Source organism: Octopus bimaculoides, chromosome 9 (assembly GCF_046866305.1).
Source record: "Octopus bimaculoides isolate indiv1 chromosome 9, ASM4686630v1, whole genome shotgun sequence".
Taxonomy (NCBI): domain Eukaryota; kingdom Metazoa; phylum Mollusca; class Cephalopoda; order Octopoda; family Octopodidae; genus Octopus; species Octopus bimaculoides.
In genome coordinates this window covers 66,061,255-66,087,078 of record NC_142936.1, presented here as the reverse complement: position 1 = coordinate 66,087,078, position 25,824 = coordinate 66,061,255, and the positions used below count along the sequence as shown (strand labels likewise).

General features: G+C 34.2%; 1 protein-coding gene across 18 annotated transcripts in view; it reads left to right on the top strand.

The window, feature by feature from the left end:
- Window positions 1–25,824, top strand: part of LOC106879147 (voltage-gated inwardly rectifying potassium channel KCNH7) — a 661,705-nt gene that overhangs the window by 375,650 nt on the left and 260,231 nt on the right. For all 18 annotated transcript variants that reach the window (XR_016243164.1, XM_052970719.2, XM_052970716.2 and 15 more), the window contains one exon: window positions 24,582–24,981. Coding sequence is in view for 17 of the 18 variants with exons in the window: in XM_052970719.2 (XP_052826679.1) it covers window positions 24,582–24,981 (400 nt within the window). In the remaining variant the exon portion in view is untranslated. The remainder of the gene's footprint in view (window positions 1–24,581; window positions 24,982–25,824) is intronic.

Sequence of the window (25,824 nt, the reverse complement as noted above, 5' to 3'; positions counted from 1 at the left end):
CATATATATATATATACATACATATATATATATATATATATATATATATATATATATATATATATATATATATATGCACATATATATATATATACATACATATATGTATATATATACATATATAGATAACTTTCTTTTATTAGCCACACAGGGCTGCACACAGAGGGGACAAAGATAGATAGATAGATAGATAGATAGATAGATAGATAGATAGATAGATACGTTCTAAGTTCGACGGAGTACTGAAAGCCGTACATGATAAATACCTTCACGTCATCAGTAGTGTCACAATTTCCTTGCTATCTAGAAAATGAAAAGATGAGAGAAAGACAGAAACAGTTTAAATACAAAAGAGTACATGAAAAAGAAATTCAGTAAGGAAGTATGATAAACAGAAAATGTGAATGAGATACACATATATTTCTGTGTTTTTACAGTATACATCTATAAAAGATGCTCTCCCGAGACGAATATTGCAGTTATCCGGCTTCAACAATATATGTGCTTCATGTATGATGTGCAGATTCTTAATTTAAACTAACACTGCGTCAGTCGCTATTCATACATGTGTGTGTGTGTGTGTGTGTGTGTGTGTGTGTGTGTGTGTGTGTGTGTGAGAGAGAGAGAGAGAGAGAGAGAGAGAGAGTGAGAGATTTAGCTTGATAGCTAGATAGAGGCAGACATATAAAAAAAACATATAATGTGTATATATACACGTTTTCTTGCATATGTATATATATATATATATATATATATATATATAAACATTGATATTAATGATATAAGACACGAAATTGTCGGGATCTTTTGGATGATATCTAATGAAAAATTAGCTACGAATTTTCCGCTGGTCATGTTTTTGCTAAATCTTTGAAACAGACACGCACATATATACATATATACATATAAATACACACACACACACATATATACATATAAATACACACACACACACACACACACAAATATATATATATATATATATATATATATATATATATATATATTTATTTATTATTTTACTTTCTTCAGTCATTTGACTGCGACCATGCTAGAGCACCGCCTTGAAGGGTTTTAGTCGAACAAATCGACCCCAGAAATTTTATTTCTTTAAACCTCGTACTTATCCTCTCGGTCTGTTTTGCTTAAATGACACTGAAAATATCAAAAATTAGGATAACTAATTTAATGTGCTAACAATTTTAATGAATTAAGTATTATAACATTGATGTGATTCTTACTATATACCTCATTTTTCCCCCTCCCCGTGTATAAGTATATCTATGTATATAGACAGACAGACAGATAGATAGATAGATAGATAGATAGATAGATAGATAGATAGATAGATAGATAGATAGATAGATAGATAGATTTACATACTGGTATATGCATGTGTGTGTCCTTGAGTGTGATAATTTCGAATCGCTTTATGTTCCGTAACTGTGACCTCAATGTAATACGCTCTGGTGTCGCCATGAGCAACAAAAGAACCCACTCCAATGGCTTGAAACGATTAAAAGAATACAAGATTATACAATATTCCTAGTAGCTGCATTTTCATTTGTTAACGTCATCACAGATACCAGTCTCGTAGGTGATATTCGTAGCAACTACTTACAAATTCTGAGTGAACCATTTATTTCTCATCTAATGTTCATTATTTATAAAGATGGGAGACTATTTTCCTATATAATGTATTCATGTATTTTAACATTTAACCAACTTTTTTGCATGGGAATATATATGTTAGTTATTTTGGGGATAGTTTTCTGCTAATGTGCTCTCCCTGCTAAATATACTCTGGTGTATACTACATCGTGTTTTACTTATGAGATTTTCTACAATTATTATTTTTGTTTTCTTCTGATTTGTACTGATCTCCATATGGCCTTGTTATGGTTATATATCCGTGATGTTATATTCACCTCAGTTATTTTGGTTGTCTTTTCCTTGTATGGGTTTGAGTTGCTTTTGTTTTGTTTTTTTTCTGCTTGAATAACCCCACTGTTTTTTTTTTTACGTAAGTCTTGTAAGAAATATCTAAAACGAAAAAAAACAATAGAATTATACATGACGAATTATGTTAATGCGATAAATCAATAAGTTTCAGCGGTATCAGTAAGTTGACAAAAAAAGTCAGAAAAAAATAGACGCAGTCATGGGCGTGCCATTTAAAACGTGACTTTGCAGATTCATGGATATTGTTGTTGTTGGTACTCCGTCGGTTTCGACGACGAGAGTTCAAGTTGATCCGATCAACGGAACATCCTGCTCGTGAAATTAACGTGCAAGTGGCTGAGCACTCCACAGACACGTGTACCCTTAACGTAGTTCTCGGGGATATTCAGCGTGACACAGTGTGACAAGGCTGACCCTTTCAATTACAGGCACAACAGAAACAGGAAGTAAGAGTGAGAGAAAGTTGTGGTGAAAGAGTACAGCAGGGTTTGCCACCATCCCCTGCCAGAGCCTTGTGGAGCTTTAGGTGTTTTCGCTCAATAAACACTCACAACGCCTTGTCTGGGAATCGAAACCGCGATCCTATGACCACGAGTCCGCTTCCCTAACCATTGGGCTATTGTGCCTCCAGTTATAGATATTATTTCCATCTCAGTCTAGAACATCGTCATTGATATCACTAAAGTGTTAGGACTGCAAGCGGTGTGAGTGAAATTGTTAAGTTGGAAACTATGAAAGCAGATCGAAAACACCATTCCTGTTGTTGGTTGATGGCCTTAATCCGTCACCTTATTTAATAACCACACCTTATTCTCAGGTAACTTAATTGTCAACTCTGTTGCAAGTTTTCGGAATATATTTCGGTCTGAGAATAATTTTCTTCCCTCCCTAACATTAACACCAGTCTCAGTCGCCTTGAATAAAGCCAAAAGGGGAGGCTACTGTTATTCTCCTAAATCATTAAATTTATATCTTTTAAAATACTTTTATGTTTTTAGATTTATAGCTCAATGTTCTTTACTTAAATGTAAAATGCCTGTTTTTTCCTCCGAAATCAATAAAGCCACACCTTCAGTCAATTGCTGGAGTTTATTTAATAGTTTCATCTACAAGAGACATTGATATGCTGCCAAATCAAACAAAGAAAGGTTTGAAATTTTTGTGGCTTTTCCGTGTAAATTTCAACTTTAATGTTATGTTTTACATTTTAGTTATCTCATTTATCTACACAGACAAGAAAAATAACTAGGTTTAGAGTATACGTTTGTTCATATCTTACAGTTTATTAAGCGTCAAACAATTTTTAAGATGTACATATTTTTGAATATCTTTTGCAAGAGTTCTGGTGTAAAAATAATTGTCGAAACATTAGTATTGTTGTACTTTACTAGATTAAACTGCCAGTAGTCACATACACTGACTGGTGCTTACTTCAGTTATACTTTAATATTAAAATACTCATCTAAAATTTTTCGTCACGTTACTGTGATTTTTCCAATGGTTTTTATATTCTTCAATTGATTTTCTTTGTTGTTTATATTATGCTATCAAGCATGGAGCACGTTGTCGAGTTAATATTTTGTATTCTCTATTATTTTTGTTTACGCTTGATTGTTTATATTTTTGCTGGTTGTAGCATAAGTACCTATATGTTTATTTACTTGGTCAGTTGTAAATGTGTGAGTTTGTGGTCTTATATGTGTTTGTGTTTTATGTATAATTGTGCAGTATGGACAACTTTAATCTTAGCTTATTTTTCATCTTAACATTACTATAGCAGTGTGTGGTGGTGGTTGTCATATTACTGCATTTATTCATTCCGTTGAAAGTGTGAGTGATTTTAGAATCTTTTAACAGGTGTACGGACTACTTCTGTGGCTAGTCAATGTGTCGAGAGCTTTGATGCGTGGAAACAATTTTATCTCAATATTATTTATTTATTTATTTATTATGCATCTACCTGGCATGTTGAAAAAAGTATGGATATCTACCAATTTATTTTTCACTGTATTTATTTAATGCCCCCTGGCATATTCACCCATATTGTGAGCTAATTCTCCTATACAGATTGTGGTGTGTGCTTATACTGCTCTAACAGGATCATCATGATCTACATGACATCCCTATAGCTGAAGCTTATCTGCGGTATAGTTATTTACTCTCTGATGTTGTCAATACAGTTTTCCTTTGTTTTTTTTCATTTTGAGGAGTATACATTACACAACGGTTTGCTGGATCAGCTTCGTTTTTGTTTTGTTTCGCTTTGATTGTTGTGTTTCTATAACTGATATTCAGCTTCCTTTCGTGTAGTGCTTCCCTAAAGTTGTATTTTGGGATTAGTTCACCTAGGGTTGGAGGATCGATGAGCATTGCAGTTTGAAATTATTCAAGTATATGAGGTACACTCTACATTTATTATTACAGAAGATGGTTTCGGGATTTTTCTAGGTTCTTCTGTTCACGAATTCGATCCATTTTATTGATCTATGTTTCCGTATGCAACGGATAAAATTCTATCTGATTTCTCGCTTCACAGGATGGACACATACGAGATCTAATTGTCATCACACTTACTAGATCTGCTGTTCTCATGGTACATATTTTCCTTTTGCTTAGATAGCTGAAACCCAAAAGATTAAGTGTATAGCGACCAATGGTTTCATATAGAGTGAAAGGGAAGTTGTTTCGGGTATGCTATAGTTTGTTGTTATATGAAAACTTTAGATCGTATGTATGTGTGAGTGTGCGTGTGCTTAATTTCTCTGTGTGTGTATGTATGTGTGTGTGTGTGTGCTTAATTTCTAAAACTCCTTTTGCGATTGCTGTATTTTCGTACTTGTTTCCACAAGTGTAGATGGTTTATATTATCCATCTTTTAAAATTCATTTTCGACTCGTTTTTAATGCTTACGGTTTTATTGTTACGATCAGTAGCTTTTCATCCAACAGATTTCAGTTATTTAGTGTAATAATAATGCTCTGTCCAATCAACTTTTATTGCTTATATGATGATACCATTAAGTTTTAATTTCTACACCATTTATACATATTTGTAATTTATTTTATAAACTAAACTCTTCCTCTCTGACAGACCGGTTACGTAAAAAAAGTTTGTGAAGTATTTTCAGTTACAGCAAAATATTATTATCAGATATACAAATATATGTTTTACCGAGTTGTTTTGAATATCAATGTAGTGCCTATACTACTGCTTGTTCATTCTATAAAGAGGTTCACTGTCACTAGGGTCATTTTTAAACATGATTCGTGCATTTCATATTTTCCATTCTGTTCGTTTTGTAACAATTTTACTTTTCTGCTTACACACACACACACACACACACACACACACAGATGCCAACACACACACACACACACACACACACACACATATATATATATATATATATATATATATATATATATATATATATATATATATATATATATTTATATATTTATATATATATTTATGAATATAAGAACGTAATATATCTATACATATATATTTATGCATATATATGCATTTACATATATATACGCATACATACATATAAACATGCATATTATATATATTATATATATATATGTATGTGTGTATATATATGTATATATATGTATATATATATATATATATGTATATATATGCATATATATCTATGTATATATATATGTATGTATACATGTATGTATATATATATATGTATAAATGTATGTATATATATATGTGTATGTATATGTATATACATGTATGTATGTATGTATTTATGTATGTATGCATATATATATATATATATATATATATATATATATATATATATATATATATATATATATATAAGGTTGAGGAGGGTATTAGATTTAACCAAATCCAGGATACAGGTAATACCGAGTAAGTGCTGTATATCGACTAGTTTGCCCCAGTCGTTGTATGAACAGGATTGGGTATTATAAGTCGTGTATTAGCATGTGTATATGTAAATATATAAAAACAAAAAGATAAAGAGAGCAAAGGTAAGGTTGGAGAAGTATTTTATGGATAGAGTCTTACAGCTGTTTCTGGGAAGATCCAGTACTTCCCTTCATCGGAGACAGAAAAAATAAAGTAATCTATTATTATATCTATAGGCGGATATTTTTAGTATGAAGTGGTAAAGAGTGTGATGTGCTGAAACAAGAGAGAACAGTACTTGAAGTGTAGTTTCATTCCAGTGGTAAATATCCGTGTAGAAATCCGTGCAAAGTAATCCTTGTGTGGATAATCCGGAAATTTATGTTGGAGCGAAAGTTGATATAGCATAGATAGCAGAGGTACATATATTCCATATTGCGATGGATTTTTACTTGTTTACTTGAAGAATGGCCAAGTCAAGTGAAAAGTGAGCGGTAATTAGGTCAAGTCATGAAGACAGAATGTGAAAGGGGATAGAGGAGAGATAGAGGCGGAGGATGGTAGCGAAATATTTTTATGGTCAGTTGGTCTTAACAGGGTAGAGGGGATGAGCATATAGAGTGAAGAAGGAATAGGGGGCATGAGGTTAAAAGGTCTAGTGAGTAGGAAGGAATGCGTGTGTGTAGTATATAGGTGGTGGGGGTATGAGTGATAAACCAAGGACAGAGATAAAGGGAAGGGATGGGTGGGAAAGGTAGTTAGTAGTATCATATTTTAGGATGCTGCCAAGCCTATTTATAGACGGTGGAAAGGGATTGAAAGAAGTGACGTAGTCTATGCGTAGGTGGTGTTCTTGTGAATTTGAGAATAGAAGAAATAGATTTGGTGGTATATGTGTGGTGAAATGATCGAAAGGAAATAATCCTATTCAAAAGATGGTGAAAGATCCCTATATAGACCACCATGGATGTTAGGAAGTGTGATTTTAATTGGTGAGGGATGACGCTTTACTTGTTACCAAGACTACTAACAAATCTTCCATTGAGAGGACAAAAAAGGATCTATACAAATTTTTCTCAGGTATGAATCTATCAATAACATTTGAAAGCGCATACAAAACGGCTAAATTCTTGGACGTTTCTCTGAACCTATCTAACTCGCAACACTCTCCCTATCATAAACCCAACCAGTACCTTAAATACCTCAATATTCAATCTAATCATCACAGATCTACTTTCGATAACATAATCATAGGGATTTCTACCCGCTTATCTGATCTATCCTCTTCTGAAGAAATATTTAACAATCACGCTCCATACTACAACCAAGCACTAGCGGCTAGCGGTTTCTCACAACAAATAAAATACATCCATAACACCAGACTTAAACAATTTATATCACAAATCGCACCCCAACCACCCACATATCCAAACAGACCCCACAATCACACCTATAACATTAGGGCAAAATCTAAGATGTTTAAATCAGCTAGCCCTACCAAAAGTATAGACAACTGCCCTCCACTTAAACACCTTAATTACAACATGCACAGAACCCCCCCCCCCCCAAAAAAAAAAGCGGTGGCCGCCCAATCCTGTGGTACGCCCCCCCCATTCTCTCTTAACACTAGGAACCTAGCCAAATCTTTCTTTAAAATACTAGATTCTAACTTCCCACGACAACACAAATACCACTCTATATTCAACAGATCCACTTTAAAATTATCGTATTCTACCACTCCTAACTTTGAATCTATTATAGCAGCTTCTAACAAACATAAACTCTCGCTCTATTACCAAAACCTAAGCAACCGTAACTATGCTAGCACCAGCACCCGACCCACACACACACCCAACTCGGACATCAATATACGTTCTTCTAACACTAACGCTCGTACACTGGAACAAAACCACAATGGATCCCAACCCATTAATATTCTAGACAATAACAATACCAATAATAACACTGATAGGACAAATAGCCATAACAATAATTCCACTGATCTAGATTCCTGCACATCCCCTAATAACATATCCTCCAATAATAATAACTCAACCGCTAGCATACGCAACCCTCTAGCCTCCTACACTTGTAACTGTCGCTCCGGGACTATCTGTCCGCTTCAAACACATTGCGTAAGATACAATGTAATATATAAATGCACCGTGAAAAATCTATTACATAACTCTACTGCCACGTACATTGGTGCAACTATAAACTTTAAACATCGCTACGCAGCCCACATGCACTCTTTTAGATACGACAAACACAGTAAATCTACAACATTAGCCAATCATATTCATCACCTCAAAAACAAAAATACCCAATACACCTTAAAATGGTCCATCTTAAATTCTGGAACTCCATACCAGGGCCAGCGCTCCAATTGCAAGCTTTGCCTAACGGAGGCGTTCCATATTTTAAAATACAATTCTCCCACTCTACTTAATCGATATAACGAAGCGTTTAGCAACTGCAACCACTGCTCTTTTCACACATTTAGGTTCTATCACAAACAAAATTGCACAAACGATCACGCAACATAATCACACAACCCCCCACAGGCAACCTATTCAACCTGGCAAAAACATCCATCTTTCACCATCTTTTGAATAGGATTATTTCCTTTCGATCATTTCACCACACATATACCACCAAATCTATTTCTTCTATTCTCAAATTCACAAGAACACCACCTACGCATAGACTACGTCACTTCTTTCAATCCCTTTCCACCTTCTATAAATAGGCTTGGCAGCATCCTAAAATATGATACTACTAACTACCTTTCCCACCCATCCCTTCCCTTTATCTCTGTCCTTGGTTTATCACTCATACCCCCACCACCTATATACTACACACACGCATTCCTTCCTACTCACTAGACCTTTTAACCTCATGCCCCTTATTCCTCCTTCACTCTATATGCTCATCCCCTCTACCCTGTTAAGACCGACTGACCATAAAAATATTTTGCTACCATCCTCCGCCTCTATCTCTCCTCTATCCCCTTTCACATTCTGTCTTCATGACTTGACCTAATTACCGCTCACTTTTCACTTGACTTGGCCATTCTTCAAGTAAACAAGCAAAGATCCATCGCAATATGGAATATATGTACCTCTGCTATCTATGCTATATCAACTTTCGCTCCAACATAAATTTCCGGATTATCCACACAAGGATTACTTTGCACGGATTTCTACACGGATATTTACCACTGGAATGAAACTATATTTCAAGTACTGTTCTCTCTTTTTTCAGCACATCACACTCTTTACCACTTCATACTAAAAATATCCGCCTATGGATATAATAATAGATTACTTTATTTTTTCTGTCTCCGATGAAGGGAAGTACTGGATCTTCCCAGAAACAGCTGTAAGACTCTATCCATAAAATACTTCTCCAACCTTACCTTTGCTCTCTTTATCTTTTTATCTTTTTGTTTTTATATATTTACATATATATATATGTACATATATGTATATATATATATGTATATATATATATATATATATATATATATATATATATATATATATATATATATATATATATATATATATATATATATATACATATATAAGAATTTAAGGATTGGAGAAAACGCATGTTATAATTGTATACTTTATTCTTACATATGTTTCAAAGGATTACAACCTGTGTGACCCATAGGGATCTTTGATATTAAAATTGTAACCTTCTCATCAGGGAAAGCATGGGAATCATCTTAAACGTAAGACATTATGACCGATTATGAAAACAATAGATGGATAAGGTTATGACTTGATTCATTTGAAAAAAGCCGTTAGAGAATTGGACGCTGCCGGATAGTGGGTTGGACAACACATACCAAATGCTTTCCCTGATGAGAAGGTTACAATTTTAATATCAAAGATCCCTTTGGATCACACAGGTTGTAATCCTATGAAAGATATGTAGGAATAAAGTATGCAATTATAACATGCGTTTTCTCCAATCCTTAAATTCTTAAATATACTCAAATACCCAAAATTTCAAGGAGTTCCTGCCTTAAAAACAGGAGCTAACCACAGTTATTTTGTGTTCTTTGCTACATTGGTTTCTATTAACCCATTTATTCTATCAGAAGACTTTTTATTCATTAAGATAGAAGAAATACACATAATTATATATATATACACACATATATATATATATATATATATATATATATATATATATATATATATATACATATATCTGTATGTATATATATGTACATATATGTATGTATATATATATGTGTGTATATCCCTGTATGTATATATATATGTATATATGCATGTATGTATGGATATATATGTATATATATATATGTATATATATGCATGTATGTATATATGTATATATATATATATATATATATGTATATATATATATGTGTGTGTGTGTGTGTCTGTGTGTGTGTGTGTGTGTGTGTGTGTAGTGAATTGACAGTTATGTCGTTTCACTCTAATTTAGTCTTTCTTCGTCGTCTTAAAACATTTCATTTTGCTTGAATCGTTTCGTTTTGTGTTCTCAAAATTTATTTATTATTTTATTTTATTTATTTTTTGCCTTATCTCTTGATTAAGAATTTCCTTTTTAATTTATTTATTTATTCATTTATTTATTCTTTGTTCAAGTTTTTTGTAACAGTTTCCATTACTCTACTTTTTTGTTTGATAGTCTTGTCTTTATTTGCGGTTACACACTTTTTTGTTTTTTTACTACGGAGAATGATTTCATTCTGTAGTTATTATTTCCTCAATGATTTTAGTTGTTTACTTTCATGTTCATTTATTGATTTCAATATCAGCCTTCTTCATTTATTTTATATGGACTTGACGTAGTTGGTTGATTTATATTACTCATATTTTATGTCACTTTTTATCTTTTATTACTTCCATTGCATCGATATTGATGTTGTTTGTCTTCTATTTCAATGTTCTATTTTCCATCTTGTGTATTTGACTTAATATAAATATTAAGCATAAATACACACAAACCAACAAAGGAGCTTCTATGTCGTCAGTCTGTCTGTTAAAAATAGTAACCAAATCTCCTTTAAAAGTATCATATCGTACTGTCTTGGAAAAAAAACACCTATTGGTTAATGAATTTTGGAATAGCATTAAAAAAAAACTGATTGACATGAATGGAATGCGTTTTATCAAAGTTATTTGTATCAGGGCAAACGACATCAACAAAAGGGCTCAAACGACAACAACAAAAATTAGGTATAAAGTGGAAGAAAAGTGAGGATATGTATGCATACGTTTCCGAAAACTGTTGGTAATACACGTGGAGTATAATCCATATCAAACTTATGAGTAATATATATCTTTTTTTCCGTAATGATTGAAATTTGTTGTAAATATTTTATATTTAATCATTTTCTATTGAGTTAGAATAACTTTCAAGTGCCTAATTTATAAGATTCTTTGTTTTAATTCCAATTTAACTGGGCCATTTTTTTCTATATACAAACCTGCCCACTTCCTCTAACTTCACTACTAATCTCACCAACTCCAGTCTCAACTACAACCTTTAGGTAGTCACATGTCCTGTAGAAATAGCAGTCAAGTAATTTTGAATTTGAACCTCCTCCACCACTACCACCACCACCACCATCACCACTATCTGAATTTAGAAAGAATATATTTAATAAGATAGTCTTACTCAATAGTAAATGGCGGGATGGTTCTGCGTAAATAATATTTTATCCTAAGCTCTGCTGGGACAAGTTTTATCAAATAAACACAGCAAGCACTCTTACATCTTCTAAATGTTTAGTTGTTCATATTGTTATTTCTTCCTTCTGTAACCTCAAATGCTTCGGTAAGCTATCTTGCTTGTCTTGAATTGCTATCTTCAAACCATTCATGGGTCACTTTGCTGCGTAACTCTCATTCAAATACTCAAATATCAAACAAAATAATAGAAATAACATTGCTTTACATCCCTTGGTCGATATATTCGTTGAAACAACACACAGGCCATGTTGGATTTAACGTCGGCTCATAAGCCCTTTTGAAACTTTCTACACATAAGTGAAAACTGCGTCAAGGATATTGATTTCCTCTTTATTGAAAGATGATACATCAGGACGTCTAAATACATCCAACGAAATAGAACTACTCAGTTATATGGCTGTGAAGCATTGCCTGACTACCAACGGCGTTCAAGGAAGTTAAATCATTTCTATAACATTTGCCTTACGAACGTTCTTCACATGAAATTACCACAGAAGATAATTCATTGAGACGTACTCTTTCGTGCTGCACTAGTCAGCAGTCACACAATCCTAGTGCAGTCACATCTACGTTGGGCAAGTCATGCTACTCGCATGCCAGGTCACAGCCTTCCAAGGATCATTCCTTACGGCGAATTCCAGCGCGATAAATGCTCTCGATGAGACCAGAAAAGTGCTGCAGAGCCACAGGGAAAGCTTTACTGAAAGCCTTCAATATCAACCATAAAGGGACGTAAGAGACAACGTTAGACAGAGAAGAAAGGTATGCATTGGTTCGGAAGGCTCCGAAACATATTAGACCAATAAAGTAACTGCAGCTGAGCAAGGCAAGTCGGCCAGAAAAGTTAATACTGCCAGCATTGTCTCTCCTCATTCGACGGGTCTTCCACACACGGAGTGGACTACCACGCCATCTGTGCATTCAAAATGCCCGACTTTCCCAGAATGATTAGTAGGTCATAATCAGATCGACCTTTGAACAACACTGGCCATACATCCGAACGAAGCGGTGCACTCATTTCTCCCATTCAAATTTTTGACTGCTGTTGTTCGTCTTATGAGCACTTTAAACTCGTTCTGTTAATATAATTCTGCTAATACAACTACAAAGATCTTTGTTCCTCTGAATAGGCTGACTCACTTAATCTACACAATTGATCTCAACTGTTTATCAATGCACAATATCATATCCTTCCTAACAGAAACCTTCAAAAGAGTGTATTGAAGAATAATAACTAGTAATAGATGTTTTAAATACGAGCTCACTGATTGAAGTTACCATAAATGAGACGATTTATTGTCTCTTGGTGTTGATTAATCAATATTTAATTGCTATTACAGAGTTGAGATTACAATTAGGACTTTGTATTTTTATTATCAAGCATTGCTTTTGTGCGGCTATAATGAAGCCTTCAGCATCTGCCTTTATTCTGTAAACATTGTTGCCACCTCTCTGTATACATTGATTAGAAGAGATATTTCTTATTAGACAGGTCCTTTGTTTTGTATTTTTCCGCATCCTCATTTGTAACTATACAAATTTAATTTTTGTAACCAAATCGATTCACATCTCATTCACGAATACAAATGTTTAATTTTCAAACCACAGAAACAAAGTAATTGCGTGATAATTTAGGTATGTTTTGTATTTAGGGAAAGCAATGAACTGGAAGTTTAAAAAGCTGGAAAAATTTTTAATCTAAAGTTAAACACGGCAAATATATTTATGTTACATTTCTGAATCTGCAGATTTATGTCACATGCTTCATGCCCCAAGTTATGCACACACACACACACACACACACACACACACACACACACATCACACACACACACACACACACACACACACACACACACACACACACACACACACACACACACACACACACACACATATATATGTAGGATCCCATTCGGTCGTGAATGACTATCAGATTGTACCTAAAATGTTTTCCTCCGAAGCACAAATCCAGGGAAGGTTGTTTATGGAAGACAACCAGTCATACCAGCCTCTCTTCTCCACACCAACGATGTTATCCAAGGAAAGGGCGAAGACCGATACAGCTTGGCACCAGTGATGTCTACAGCTGAGTGAACTGGGGCAGTGCGAAATAATGCGTCATGCTCAAGAACACAACACACAGCCCGGTCTGAGAATGGAACGCATAATTGTAAGCCCGACGCTCTAATCACTGAGTCACACAAACACACACACATATATACACATCGCTGGTCATAATGCACTTTGCATCCTTGTAGATTTCGAATGATGCCACCGTGCCAGGCTATACGAGGAGGCCAACATTTCACCTAATGAAAAGATTATTCCACCGTAGGGTCTCTATTTACAGTTGAGTGAACTGGGGCTAAGTGAAATAAATTGTGGGATAGTCATATTTTGCCAATTAAACACATGCACTGTATATTTAGTTTGTACTTCAGCTTTATTATTGTTGTTATTATTATTATCATTATTATTATTATTATTATTATTATTATTATTATTATTATTATTATTATTTCCATTTCTTTCTCAAACCTTTTTTCTCACACATCATGTAACCTCAGTGACTCACTATAGCACTTCTCTCTTCTTGCTTTTTTTTTGTCAAGAAGAGACATGTGGGTTAAAGTGTTGCTAAAAATCTTTAACATGTACTGTCCATCAAACTATATATATATATATATATATATATATATATATATATGAGAGAGAGAGAGAGAGAGAGAGAGAGAGAGAGAGAGTGAGAGAGAGAGAGAGATAGAGAGACGTCTATGTATTTGTTTTCCAAGGTAGTTGATGCGAAATCTTATTAGTAACACACAAAAACATGTATTGTGTCAATTAAATATTTATCTCTCACCAGATGGAGTACTTTTGTGTTGACCTTACCGTCACGGATGAGTATATTATATATATATATATATATATATATATATATATATATATATATATATATATATATATATATATATATATATATATATATATATAAACACACACACATACACACACACACGAGAAGTTGCTGAAAAGTTCCTGCTTTTGGATAAAAGACAATTCAGAAAGGATCAGTTAATTATGAATTTATTCAACATATTACCCTTTCAATCACATACTTATTGCAGCGGTCTTTCAGTTTTTCTAAACCCTGTAAAAGAACTCGGAAAGTTGAGCTTTCAATTACGCCTTTCGCGATACCCTTAAAGCCAGGCACTTTCAGCATCCTTTGGTACACACACACGCACGCACACACACGCACGCACACACACGCACACACACATATATCATAAATACAATACTGTAACAAAGGAATAGACAACATTTCAAGGCATTTCGTGGCAGGTGAAAGTCCAAACTCTACTATAAATAGCAAATAGTTTCTATTATGTAGCTATAAATGTGTTCGGCAGATTTCACACTTTGCAAATACGAAACATAGCGGTATATGGAATTTATAAACGGTCCGATGGCAGTAGCTTAAAAAGAATTCTGTAAAAAAAATACAATATGGTAAATACAATAAAATAAAAGAATAAAGATTTGCATTACAAATATTTGGTTGATCATCCAGTAGATTTTAAATTAATACATCATACGATAAGGAAATTAATGAATGAGATAAATAAATGAAGAGACAAACAAACAAGCTGTATGAAAAATAAAGAAAAATGAAATTGGTTTAAATATCGAGATAGGAGGACAGATTTGTTAAAGACAATGTGTATGATTTTGCTGAGGTACTCAGGTGCATAGTAAAGTGACCTAAACTGATAAAATTTCAAGCATGGTTGATTCTGAATGACATAAATGTCATTCCAAGATCATTGATAACGGCACAAACATACGCATACCTCATATGAATATTCTCAGATATTCATATTCATGGAGACGCTTACACACACACACGCACGTACAACAATTCTCACGCAAAAAATGGTGCACCAGCATGACCGCAGCCACTTGGCTGAAACACATAAATAAATAAATAAATAAATATCAAAGTAATTATTTCACAGTTACTGGAAGTTCTTCAATGTGTTTAAATGATCAAATTAATGTATAATATTATTCGCGTATATATACGTGCATATTCATACGTGTACACATGCTTTCAATATTCAAACACATACATGCATACTATGGTCCATATCCTATCAAGTTATCCCAATATCAATCCTATGAATTAGGATAAATAATGTAATTGGAAACGACAGGTTAAAACTTAGGAATCAGATATAATCAAGCTAAATAAAGTAGGGAAAACCTAAATCTTGAAGTAAACTAAGAAAGATACATTTTAGAATTATCCGGTAGTATCATTATCGTATTGGAGTTTACGCTAATAATTTCATTATAAGTATAATATAGAGAGGAACAGTAATACATTTATGGACATCGTATAACGCATTTATAAGTAAAGATTTATAGCTAATTAGTTCATAGAATAGAGATTTATAGCTAATTAGTCCATAGAATAAATTATTTCATAGAATTAGTTCATAGAATAAACCATTCATAGTCATCATTACTATCTCTATAGAGTAATTTTAAATTGCCAATCAAATCAACGGACTGTCGTTGAATAAATTTAGTATGGTAAAGAGTACAAACCTCCAAGGATTGACTAGTAATAGTGCATCTAGATTAACGTCAATACGTTGGACGTACGATACATGTGTGGATATCGCATTATGACATCTTCTCGTTAACTAATGAGATATGGTTTACACTTAATTATTTTATAAGTTTCCGATATACACACATTACATATATCGTTGCTAATGTATACGTTTCTGCCTTGCATATTATAGAGCAAGTAGTTTCACACTCAAACTTTTTATCTGCAACCATCCATAGAAAACTAGCTATAGATGTAAAATTAGTTTTGTTCCTGTTCCTAAATCCCCAAGTCTTATAACAATATCTAAATTTAAACATATTTGAGGTAGTCACAATACATACATAAACATTTGTTAGTGCACGTACAGAACATTTATATGCACATTCTTGCAAAAACAATATTCAAGTGGAGACAGGGATCTGTTTCTACAATTGCATAGTTCATTTACTCGATTTTGCTCGATTGCATGGGTTAGACTTACTGTTTACTGACGTATTAAGATTTGTGATACTACTTTGATCATTAGACCTCGGTGCATTAATGCTATTACTTAGTTAATTCTAAGGGAAATATAATTGCTGGATGCACTGTTGAATCTAGATATGTACTGGGAAATATTAGGTGCTGTGGAGTAGGTTAACTCACAGTGTCTTTTAAGTATCTTCCAATATGGTTCAAATGTAAGGAAATACTTATTCAAAACATTGAAAATTTCTGCGACTATGTTCGTTAGTAAATTTAATCCGAATCACCACTCTTACATAATCGTCTATACCCTTCGTTTCGGTTCATATTGGTTCGAATGGAGTTATAGGTAAAGTGAGTAGGTTCATTTGTTACATATTTCGTATTTCCACATTCTGGCTTAATCACTATCATAGTGCTATTACATTTTGGCCTAAACGACTCTACATCATTATCCCTGCGAAAATATCTCAGTTAATTGTTTTCGTATTGTCCTCTCTACTTAAGCAATTATATTTATGTCTAGTAACGTTTATTATTATTAACATGATTTCTACCTTTCGAATAAACATGATTATTGTTATTATTATTACTACTATCATTATTATTATTATTATTGTTATTATTATTATTGTTATTATTATCATTATTATTACAGCTATTGAGATCAGCATTTGTTGCATTAACACTTTAGATTTACACTACAAGTAGGATCAAAGGTTTGATGCTCTAATTTCTAGCTATGTATCGTGGTTAATATTAATATTAACCTTATTATAGATAGTGATGCAGCTTAATACAATTATGTATGTGTGTGTGTGTGTGTGTGTGTGTGTGTGTGTGTGTGTGTGTGTGTGTGTGTGTGTGTGTGTGTGTGTGTGTGTGTGTGTGTGTGTGTGTGCGCGCGTGTAAGAATTCATATACATATATGCATATGCATATACGTACGATGAATATAATTCATTCAGAAGTTAGCTGTTGTTTCGGTGGACTTCCCAAAACACCTCTGCATTTTACCATTGCATTTCGAACCAACTTCTTAAAACCCTACTCCAACATCTTAAAAACATAACCGCACATTAGATAATTTAATCTACGTATATCTGGTAGCCTGCTCTATCAGAAAAGATGGTGTCTAAACACCAATCATAAAAAGCGCTAACAACCAGTTAAAATTTATACTAGCAATGTATATCAACATAAACCAATTCCTTCATCCACCAACAGATCTTAGTAAATATTTTTAACAATCTTGGTGCTCTAGCATCACCACAGCTTTAAAGCTGAAACAGTGTAAAGAAATTAAAAATTAAAGAAGAATTCAGTAAGGTGGCGAGTTGGCAGAATCGGTTGCACGCTGGGAAAAATGCTTAGCGGCATTTGGTCCGTCTTTGTGTTCTGTATTCAAATTGTGCCAAGGTCTACCTTGCCTTTCATTCATTCGGGGCCGATAAAATAAATACCAGCTGGGCACTAAGGTCGATATAATGGATTAGCTACACCTCAAAAATTGCTGGCTTGGTGCCAAAAATTAGAATTATTAGTAATCTGTGATATTCGTATCTATTTAATGAGAAACATATAACATAGCTATGACAAAATCCAGAATGTGTCGAAGTTATCTTCGAAAGGCATGATAGATTTAACACTAAAACAACATTGTGTAAGAGATGAATATTGCATCTAGGAATTTATATATGTAATCAAACATTTAATACTGTGTGAATTAATATAATACGGTTCAGTGGATGATCAAAATGGATTTAGATATTTATCTGGAGGGTTTAGTTTGTGATCAACAATGCATTTATAGTTTCTACTGTATAAAACCAAAATCAAAATTACTTTACTTGTAAGTTTACGGAAGATATTCCCTGCAGGACTCATTGAAATTAATTTTAACATAACAAATACTTAGTTGTATTTAACCTCCCAAGATTATGTCTTGGGATCTAGTTTTGAATGTGCTTTAGGGTTATGTAGAAATCGGAGTATTGCATACGATCTCAGAGCAGAACGACTGAGTGAAGTGAAGAAGAGAACGTAGGGTGTATATATATATATATATATATATATATATATATATATATATATATATATATATATATATATAAGGTTTTTAAACTTTTAAATTTTCATATTCAAAAGAGACAGAGACTTCAAATTCGATATATCGATTTATTCACCACTCTATGTTAACATTTCTGTGCCAAACAAAATAATTAATTAATCTAGTGGAAATCCACAGGAGAGCAATAAAAATAGAAAATTAAGGAGTTAGCAATAAAAATAGAAAATTAAGGAGTTATCTCCCCTATAATAACAAAGACGAAAGCTAACGAGATCCTAAAGACCTAATAATAGTTATGTATGTGTTTTTTCGTGTTTTGTTCGAAAGGTAACCACTCCTGAAGAAGTGCCAAATGTCTAAATCCAATGGACCAGTCACTGGATAAGTTTGGCACAGAAATGTTAACATAGAGTGGTGAATAAATCGATATATCGAATTTGAAGTCTCTGTCTCTTTTGAATATGAAAATTTAAAAGTTTAAAAACCTTATAATATAAATATAAACTGTGAGAACGACCCTTAAGGAATCTAGTTAATGATCTCCTAAGGTAAATTCTTATGCTATATTGGTAACGGGTGCTACATCCTCTGGGAAAATTATTATTATATATATATATATATATATATATATATATATATATATCATTTATTTATTTATTTATGGGTTTCAGCCAAGTGGCTGCGGTCATGCTGGTGCACCACCGTGAAGATATATAATATATATACTATATTAAATCACTGTGTGAAATATAAACAGTAGCAATACGGAATCGTAACATATAATTGCCAACCAAGTGTAGCACCCTATACAGGAGAGTGCAACTGACGTTTATAGCTCCAGTAGTGGATCTCTTCCGGCTGGTTAACGACACACATTCTGTGTCCGATTAGTATTTGCGAGGGGAGATCATCGCTCCCATTTCTACCCTTACGTGATACACATGGACTCGAGTTTCTGGGTGGTTGCCCGTTCTCAGCGTGTGTTAATCACCAGCTTGTTTCTTTATTATAGGCATAAAGCCTTAATATAGAAAGGACATTACAAGGACAAACATGGGGTACATAGAATGATTTACAAATGAATTATGAAGTGTGAAAAATTATGACGAGGAAATAGTTTTCCACCCCACAAAGTAGAAAGTTTCATTTTACTGTTTTTACTATTCAGTCTGTGCCGTGTTAACCTAAAAAAAAATATCTAGATCTGCAAAATTTACCACTGGTGGTAATTCATCGTATCGAACTCGACATGGTGTGTTGTCCACTCTGCTTCCGAATATCTCTGTCAGTCTAGCCACCCTTTTGTCATCCAGCAACACTGCTTTCAGGTTTTAATTCTCTTCCCTATCAACCAAGCTCACTCTTATTACACCTTTAATTTTTGTAATTCATTTTTTCTATTTCAGCACTTTACTCGTACATCACTATCAGTCTTTCATGTTTTCCTTTGGGTACCAATCTCTCTTCATTTTTTGTCGTTAGTGCTGGCTTTTCTATTTCGCTCTGTTGCTCGTCTTTCATTTCCTTCTGTCCCTCCTCTTCCTTACTTATTGAAGGCTCCGGTTCCTGTGTTCGATCTCTCGTTGCTTCATTTTTCCTTTTTTCCTTTTTCTCTGTTTTTCTTTTCTTTTTCGGAGGGGATTCTCTACCTCAGTGAACTCTGTTTCTTTCTCTGTTATTACATTTGCTTCTTTCTGGCACTCCACCTCCTGTTCGTATTTCTAGGTGCACTTTGCCTTTATGTGCCCCCTTACTCCACATTCGAAACATATTGGCGGTCTGCCTTCCACCATGATTCTCAATCTGGTTTCGTCGGGTTGGATTATCTCTTCCACAATTTTGTGGAGGTCAGGTAGGCTGACATGTACCATCACTTCCAGGCCGTACCTCTAACAGTTGACCTCCGCTGTCTTTGACATTTTCAGTATCTCTGATTTCTCTTCTGTATTGTAGAAGATTGCTGCCATAAGCCAGTTCTCGTTAATTTCGGGTGGCACTCTCCCTATCCATACTCTCGCTGCACGTCTGCCACAGTAAGTAGGTAAGAGTGCCCACTTTGCCATTTTCAAGGCTACGGTGGAGTACTTCTTTGTTTCATTCTCATTAACGAAGCGCACCTCTACCGTGCCAAATTTTCTTCCTCTGTTATAGAATGTCGTTACTTCCTATACGTTCTTTAAACATTCTTCTATTTCTTCGAAGCCTGCTATTTCTACTTTTCTTGTCGCTATATTCAGCGTTCGATAAGTAGTTATTTTTCTTTCCGCCTTCTCTGCTACTTCTTTGTGGGGTTTCAGTCTAAGGCATCCTCCTTCCTTCCTCAACAGGTTATCAAATTTCTTGTCGTCTATGTCTTTTACTTATAGTTCGGCTGTCAGGCGTTTGCCTGTTACCGCAGCATAACTGCCTGTCTGGACCTGTGAACTCATATTTCCGCTATTCACCGCTTCATCCATAAATGGGGAAGCCAAATAAAATCTTCAACAATTTCACAAATGCAATGCAATAATTCAACAATTCAATAATTCAATAATTCAACAGTACATCAACTCAACAACTCCGCAATTCAACAGTTCAGAAACTCAAATAAAAAGTCGCAACTCACATCTGTGGGAATCACCAGCTAGTGATGAAAACTCATTCCTCTCGCAAAATACTATATGCTTTTTCCAGGGACAAACTGTCGCTGATCTCGAAAAAGAAGAAATAAGCTAGCGAGATATAAACAGTAGCAATACAGAATCATAACATAATTGCCAACCAAGTTTGGCGTCCTATACAGGAAAGTGCTACTGACGTTTATAGCCCCAGGAAGACATACCTTCCAGCCGGCTAACGACGCACATCCTGTGTCCGATTAGTATTTGCGAGGAGAGGTCATCGCTCCCATCTCTAGCCTTACGTGGATTAAGTTTTCATCACTAGCTGGTGATTAACATACGCTGTATTACGTAAGGCTAGAGATAGGAACGATGACCCTCGCAAATATCAATCGGACACAGAATGTGTGTCGTTAACCAGCTAGAAGAGATGTCTTCCTGGAGCTATAAACATCAGTAGCACTGCCCTGTATAAGACGCCACACTTGGTTGACAATTATATGTTACGATATATATATATATATATATATATATATATATATATATATATATATATATATATATATATATATATATATATATATATATATATATATATATATATATATATATATAAATGTACATATACACCGAAGTAAACACATAAATGTTTAACAAGGTGGGAGAAAATAGTACTCGAACACCGGAGGTAGAGTAATATGCTTTATTATAACTGAAGCTGCAAGAACATCACAAAAGTATCACTAAAAAACTGCCAGGCAGTTTCACTTTCCTGTCCGTCGGGCAGTTTAGATTGGGTATCTCAATCTATAATAAAGTATATTATAAAAAGGTGTATACATATACATGTATGTATACATACATGCATACATACATGCATATCTATGTGTATGTGTCTGCGTTCATGCACACACGAACACACAATATTGAAAAGACTAATGAAAGCCTGCATTTCTCATGCGGAACGCTCTATAATTTTCTTAATTGAAGTTCATTAGGATCCAGTTTAGAAGGTCACGCATAAGATGATTCGCTACAGTCTTTTTTTTTTTTTTTTTTTATTGTTTCGCACTTGCTGATTTGGGAGCACTTAAATTCATTATTTAATGACATTTCACCTCCGATAAACCAGTTTCGGAGAAGGTGAATCGACATGATAAGTTTCTTCATTATTTTTGGCTGCTGGTAATTATTTACCATTTCATATTAGGTAGTGTCTCAGTGTAAGGTTAATGAGATGTTCAAAAAAGCCGTAATGACTACGGCACTATCTTTGACTGCTGTATTTGTTTCTATATTATCATCCTTATGCTCATCGATAATTTCTCATTCCTCTAGGTTTGTATTTGATTTGTACTTTGGCGGTGGTAATTTATTTTCTGGAAAGCTAGTTTCATGACCATATAATTTGTCCATTGTTTTTATTTCTAAGTTTTGAGTGAATCTTCTTTTATTTCGTGGAATCCATTCATCATTGTATTTCTTCCTTAAATAGTTGTTTACGTTAGGCATAATTTTGTACTTAAGGCCGAAACGTGTAAAATTAAAGTTTTAATATGCTGGTGTGAACATCTGTCCTTTTGAGAGAATTTTAATCGTGCCTTCAAAGCGTTCTTTGGTTGTTCAACATGCAATTATATGGGTTATGTTGCTTTTTCTTCCTATGGTATTGTCTCATCTTTTCTTTCACCTATTCAGGCAAATTCAAACTAATCAGAGAGACATGTAGAGGAATCTGTGTCACTAGTTATAATGTGTAGTCCTCTCTCACCCTCATTCCCTATTCCTATGTAACATGCTTATGTCATACTCAACGAAAGGCACTCCTATCTAGTAACACATATTGCATTTAATATATCGTCCAGTAAGTTATATGCAGAAGATTCCTAACCTTTATACGTGATAAACATTGATCCAATAATTTATTGAATGTACATGTACAAATATAAGGATACAAGTTAATAATAATAATTTGAATATTGAATCAAAGATTAGTGCGGTCATTGTCTGTGTATATAATGTTGTTATTGGCACTCCGTCGCTTACGACATCGAGGGTTCCAGTTCATCCGATCAACGGAACAGACTGCTCGTGAAATTAAAGTGCAAGTGGCTGAGCACTCCACAGACACGTGTACCCTTAACGTAGTTCTCGGGGTTATTCAGCGTGACACAGTGTGACAAGGCTGACCCTTTGAATTACGGGCACAACAGAAATAGGAAGTAAGAGTGAGAGAAAGTTGTGGTGAAAGAGTACAGCAGGATTCGCCACCTTCCCCTACCGGAGCCTCGTGGGGCTTTAGGTGTTTTTGCTCAATAAACACTCACAGCGCCCGGTCTGGGAATCGAAAATAATATACAACGAATCACTACGCTGAAACCTTTCTGTGTTACCTCACATTTAGACTGTACCACAAAGTGTTCCGATTTTTGCCGATTTGATGTATAAATAAACTTAAACATTTCATCGATATTTTATTAATTGATATCATTTATTATTTTCAACCAGTTTTAATAATTTTGTAGTAATTACTTTGTTCATTCCTGTGCCCAGTTTGTGCTTAACCTAATCTGGAATTATCTTTCGGGTTATAGTTTCTATTCGTTTTCTTGAGATAAAAAAAAGAGCTTCGTCTTGACGAAAAGCATTTTTCTTTCTCTTAATGAAATTGTTTCGCTACCTAAATCTTCTAGAATTGACTTTATATCTTTGACGACTGATTCAGTAATTACGATATGGAATTATCAAAAGAAGCAATACTAATAACTCGTTTATGACAAATGTAGGAATTCGTAAATACTATGTGCTAACAGTAAAACGAACAACAAAAAATAATGATGGTGCAACCAACCCGAATAACATCCGCATCGATTCTAGTGCAAATGAAGATTATGTAATTATTAATGATCATAGTAACCGTTTTCATGGTAGTGCTCTTGCTAGTGATGATAACCCCACTGTCTCTTATGTAACCCCGGATTATTCACATAATTCAATAGAATCTAACTATAGTTATCCCTCTCTGCGGTCCTAGGATAATACAAGAGCAAGCAAGCTTATAGTGAGTGTGTAATTTCTTAAAGATCTTGAACTGTTGGAAATTATTCAATTTATTTCTGTGATATGAATAATAATAATAATAATAATAATAATAATAATAATAATAATAATAATAATAATAATGTGAATATTGTTATATTTTTCAGACTATGACTATCACCGGTGTTCTTAAAACTGCCCGCCTTCTGCGACTTTTACGCGTACTTCGAAGAATCGAACAGTTCGCAGAATATGGAGCTGCTGTTCTATTACTCTTGATGGTATCTTTCACTCTGATAGGCCATTGGTTGGCCTGTATTTTTTACGCCATCGCAAACATGGAACGGCCTCATTTGAAAGCAAAGGTAGGCTGGTTGGACAACCTGGCCCAAACGTTAAATGAGCCGTATCTGCCAAACGACACCACTAGTGGGCCCAGCATTCGGACCAAATATCTCACAGCACTCTATTTCACCTTCACCAGTCTCACCAGCATCGGGTTTGGAAACGTTGCACCCAATACCAATGCTGAGAAGATATTTTCCATATTTGCTATGTTGCTGGGATGTAAGTATACCGTTTCAACATAATCATCATCGTTGTCTTCGCGCCATCATTATCATCATCATCATCATTATCATTATCATCATGATCATCATCATTATTATTATTATATGTTTGATTTTTGCTTTGTATTTGTACAAGTTGACTCCAAGTTTCAACCAGAGACCTCAAGCGACAAGTTAGCAGTTCAAGTTGCTGTTATGCCTAGGATGTAATATATTTGGTTTTGCACATAGTATTGTTCTAGAGAATGCTTAAGAAAACATAAGAAAATTATAAGTTTGTTTTAAAGTTTGAGATTACATAGACAGTATTTTACGTAGGATAAGGGCAGTTCTCATGTGCATTATCTTTTGAATTTCTGTCACTTTGGGGTTTCCTGGTATCTGAGCTACGTAGGAATCAGCTCCTTTTGCACTTATGACAACAGTCTTGAAGTTCCACATTTTGCTAATATCTATTTCAAGATCTTTATACTTGCTCAGTTTTTGGTAGGTCTTCACAGATGCATTTGTGTCGATTAGGACAGTCATATCAATGAGCAGGCATGATTTTTTTACTATTATTATTATTTTTGAGTGAGAGAGCAGTGCATGCCATCCAAATGTCACTGGGGTACAAATATACGAAGCCCAGTATACCCATCATGACTACACATCTGACATGGGTACACCAGGCATATACATCACAAGCATATGTGCGCGACATGGTGATCCCATATTTAGATAAACAGCGCATGACCTTGCAGGTGGGGCCTAGTTAAACTTTTCATCTTGCTCAAAAGGTCCCTGAAAAAGGGTTCTTTAAGGCTGTTGAACGAAACACCAGTGTTTCAATTCCCAAAGA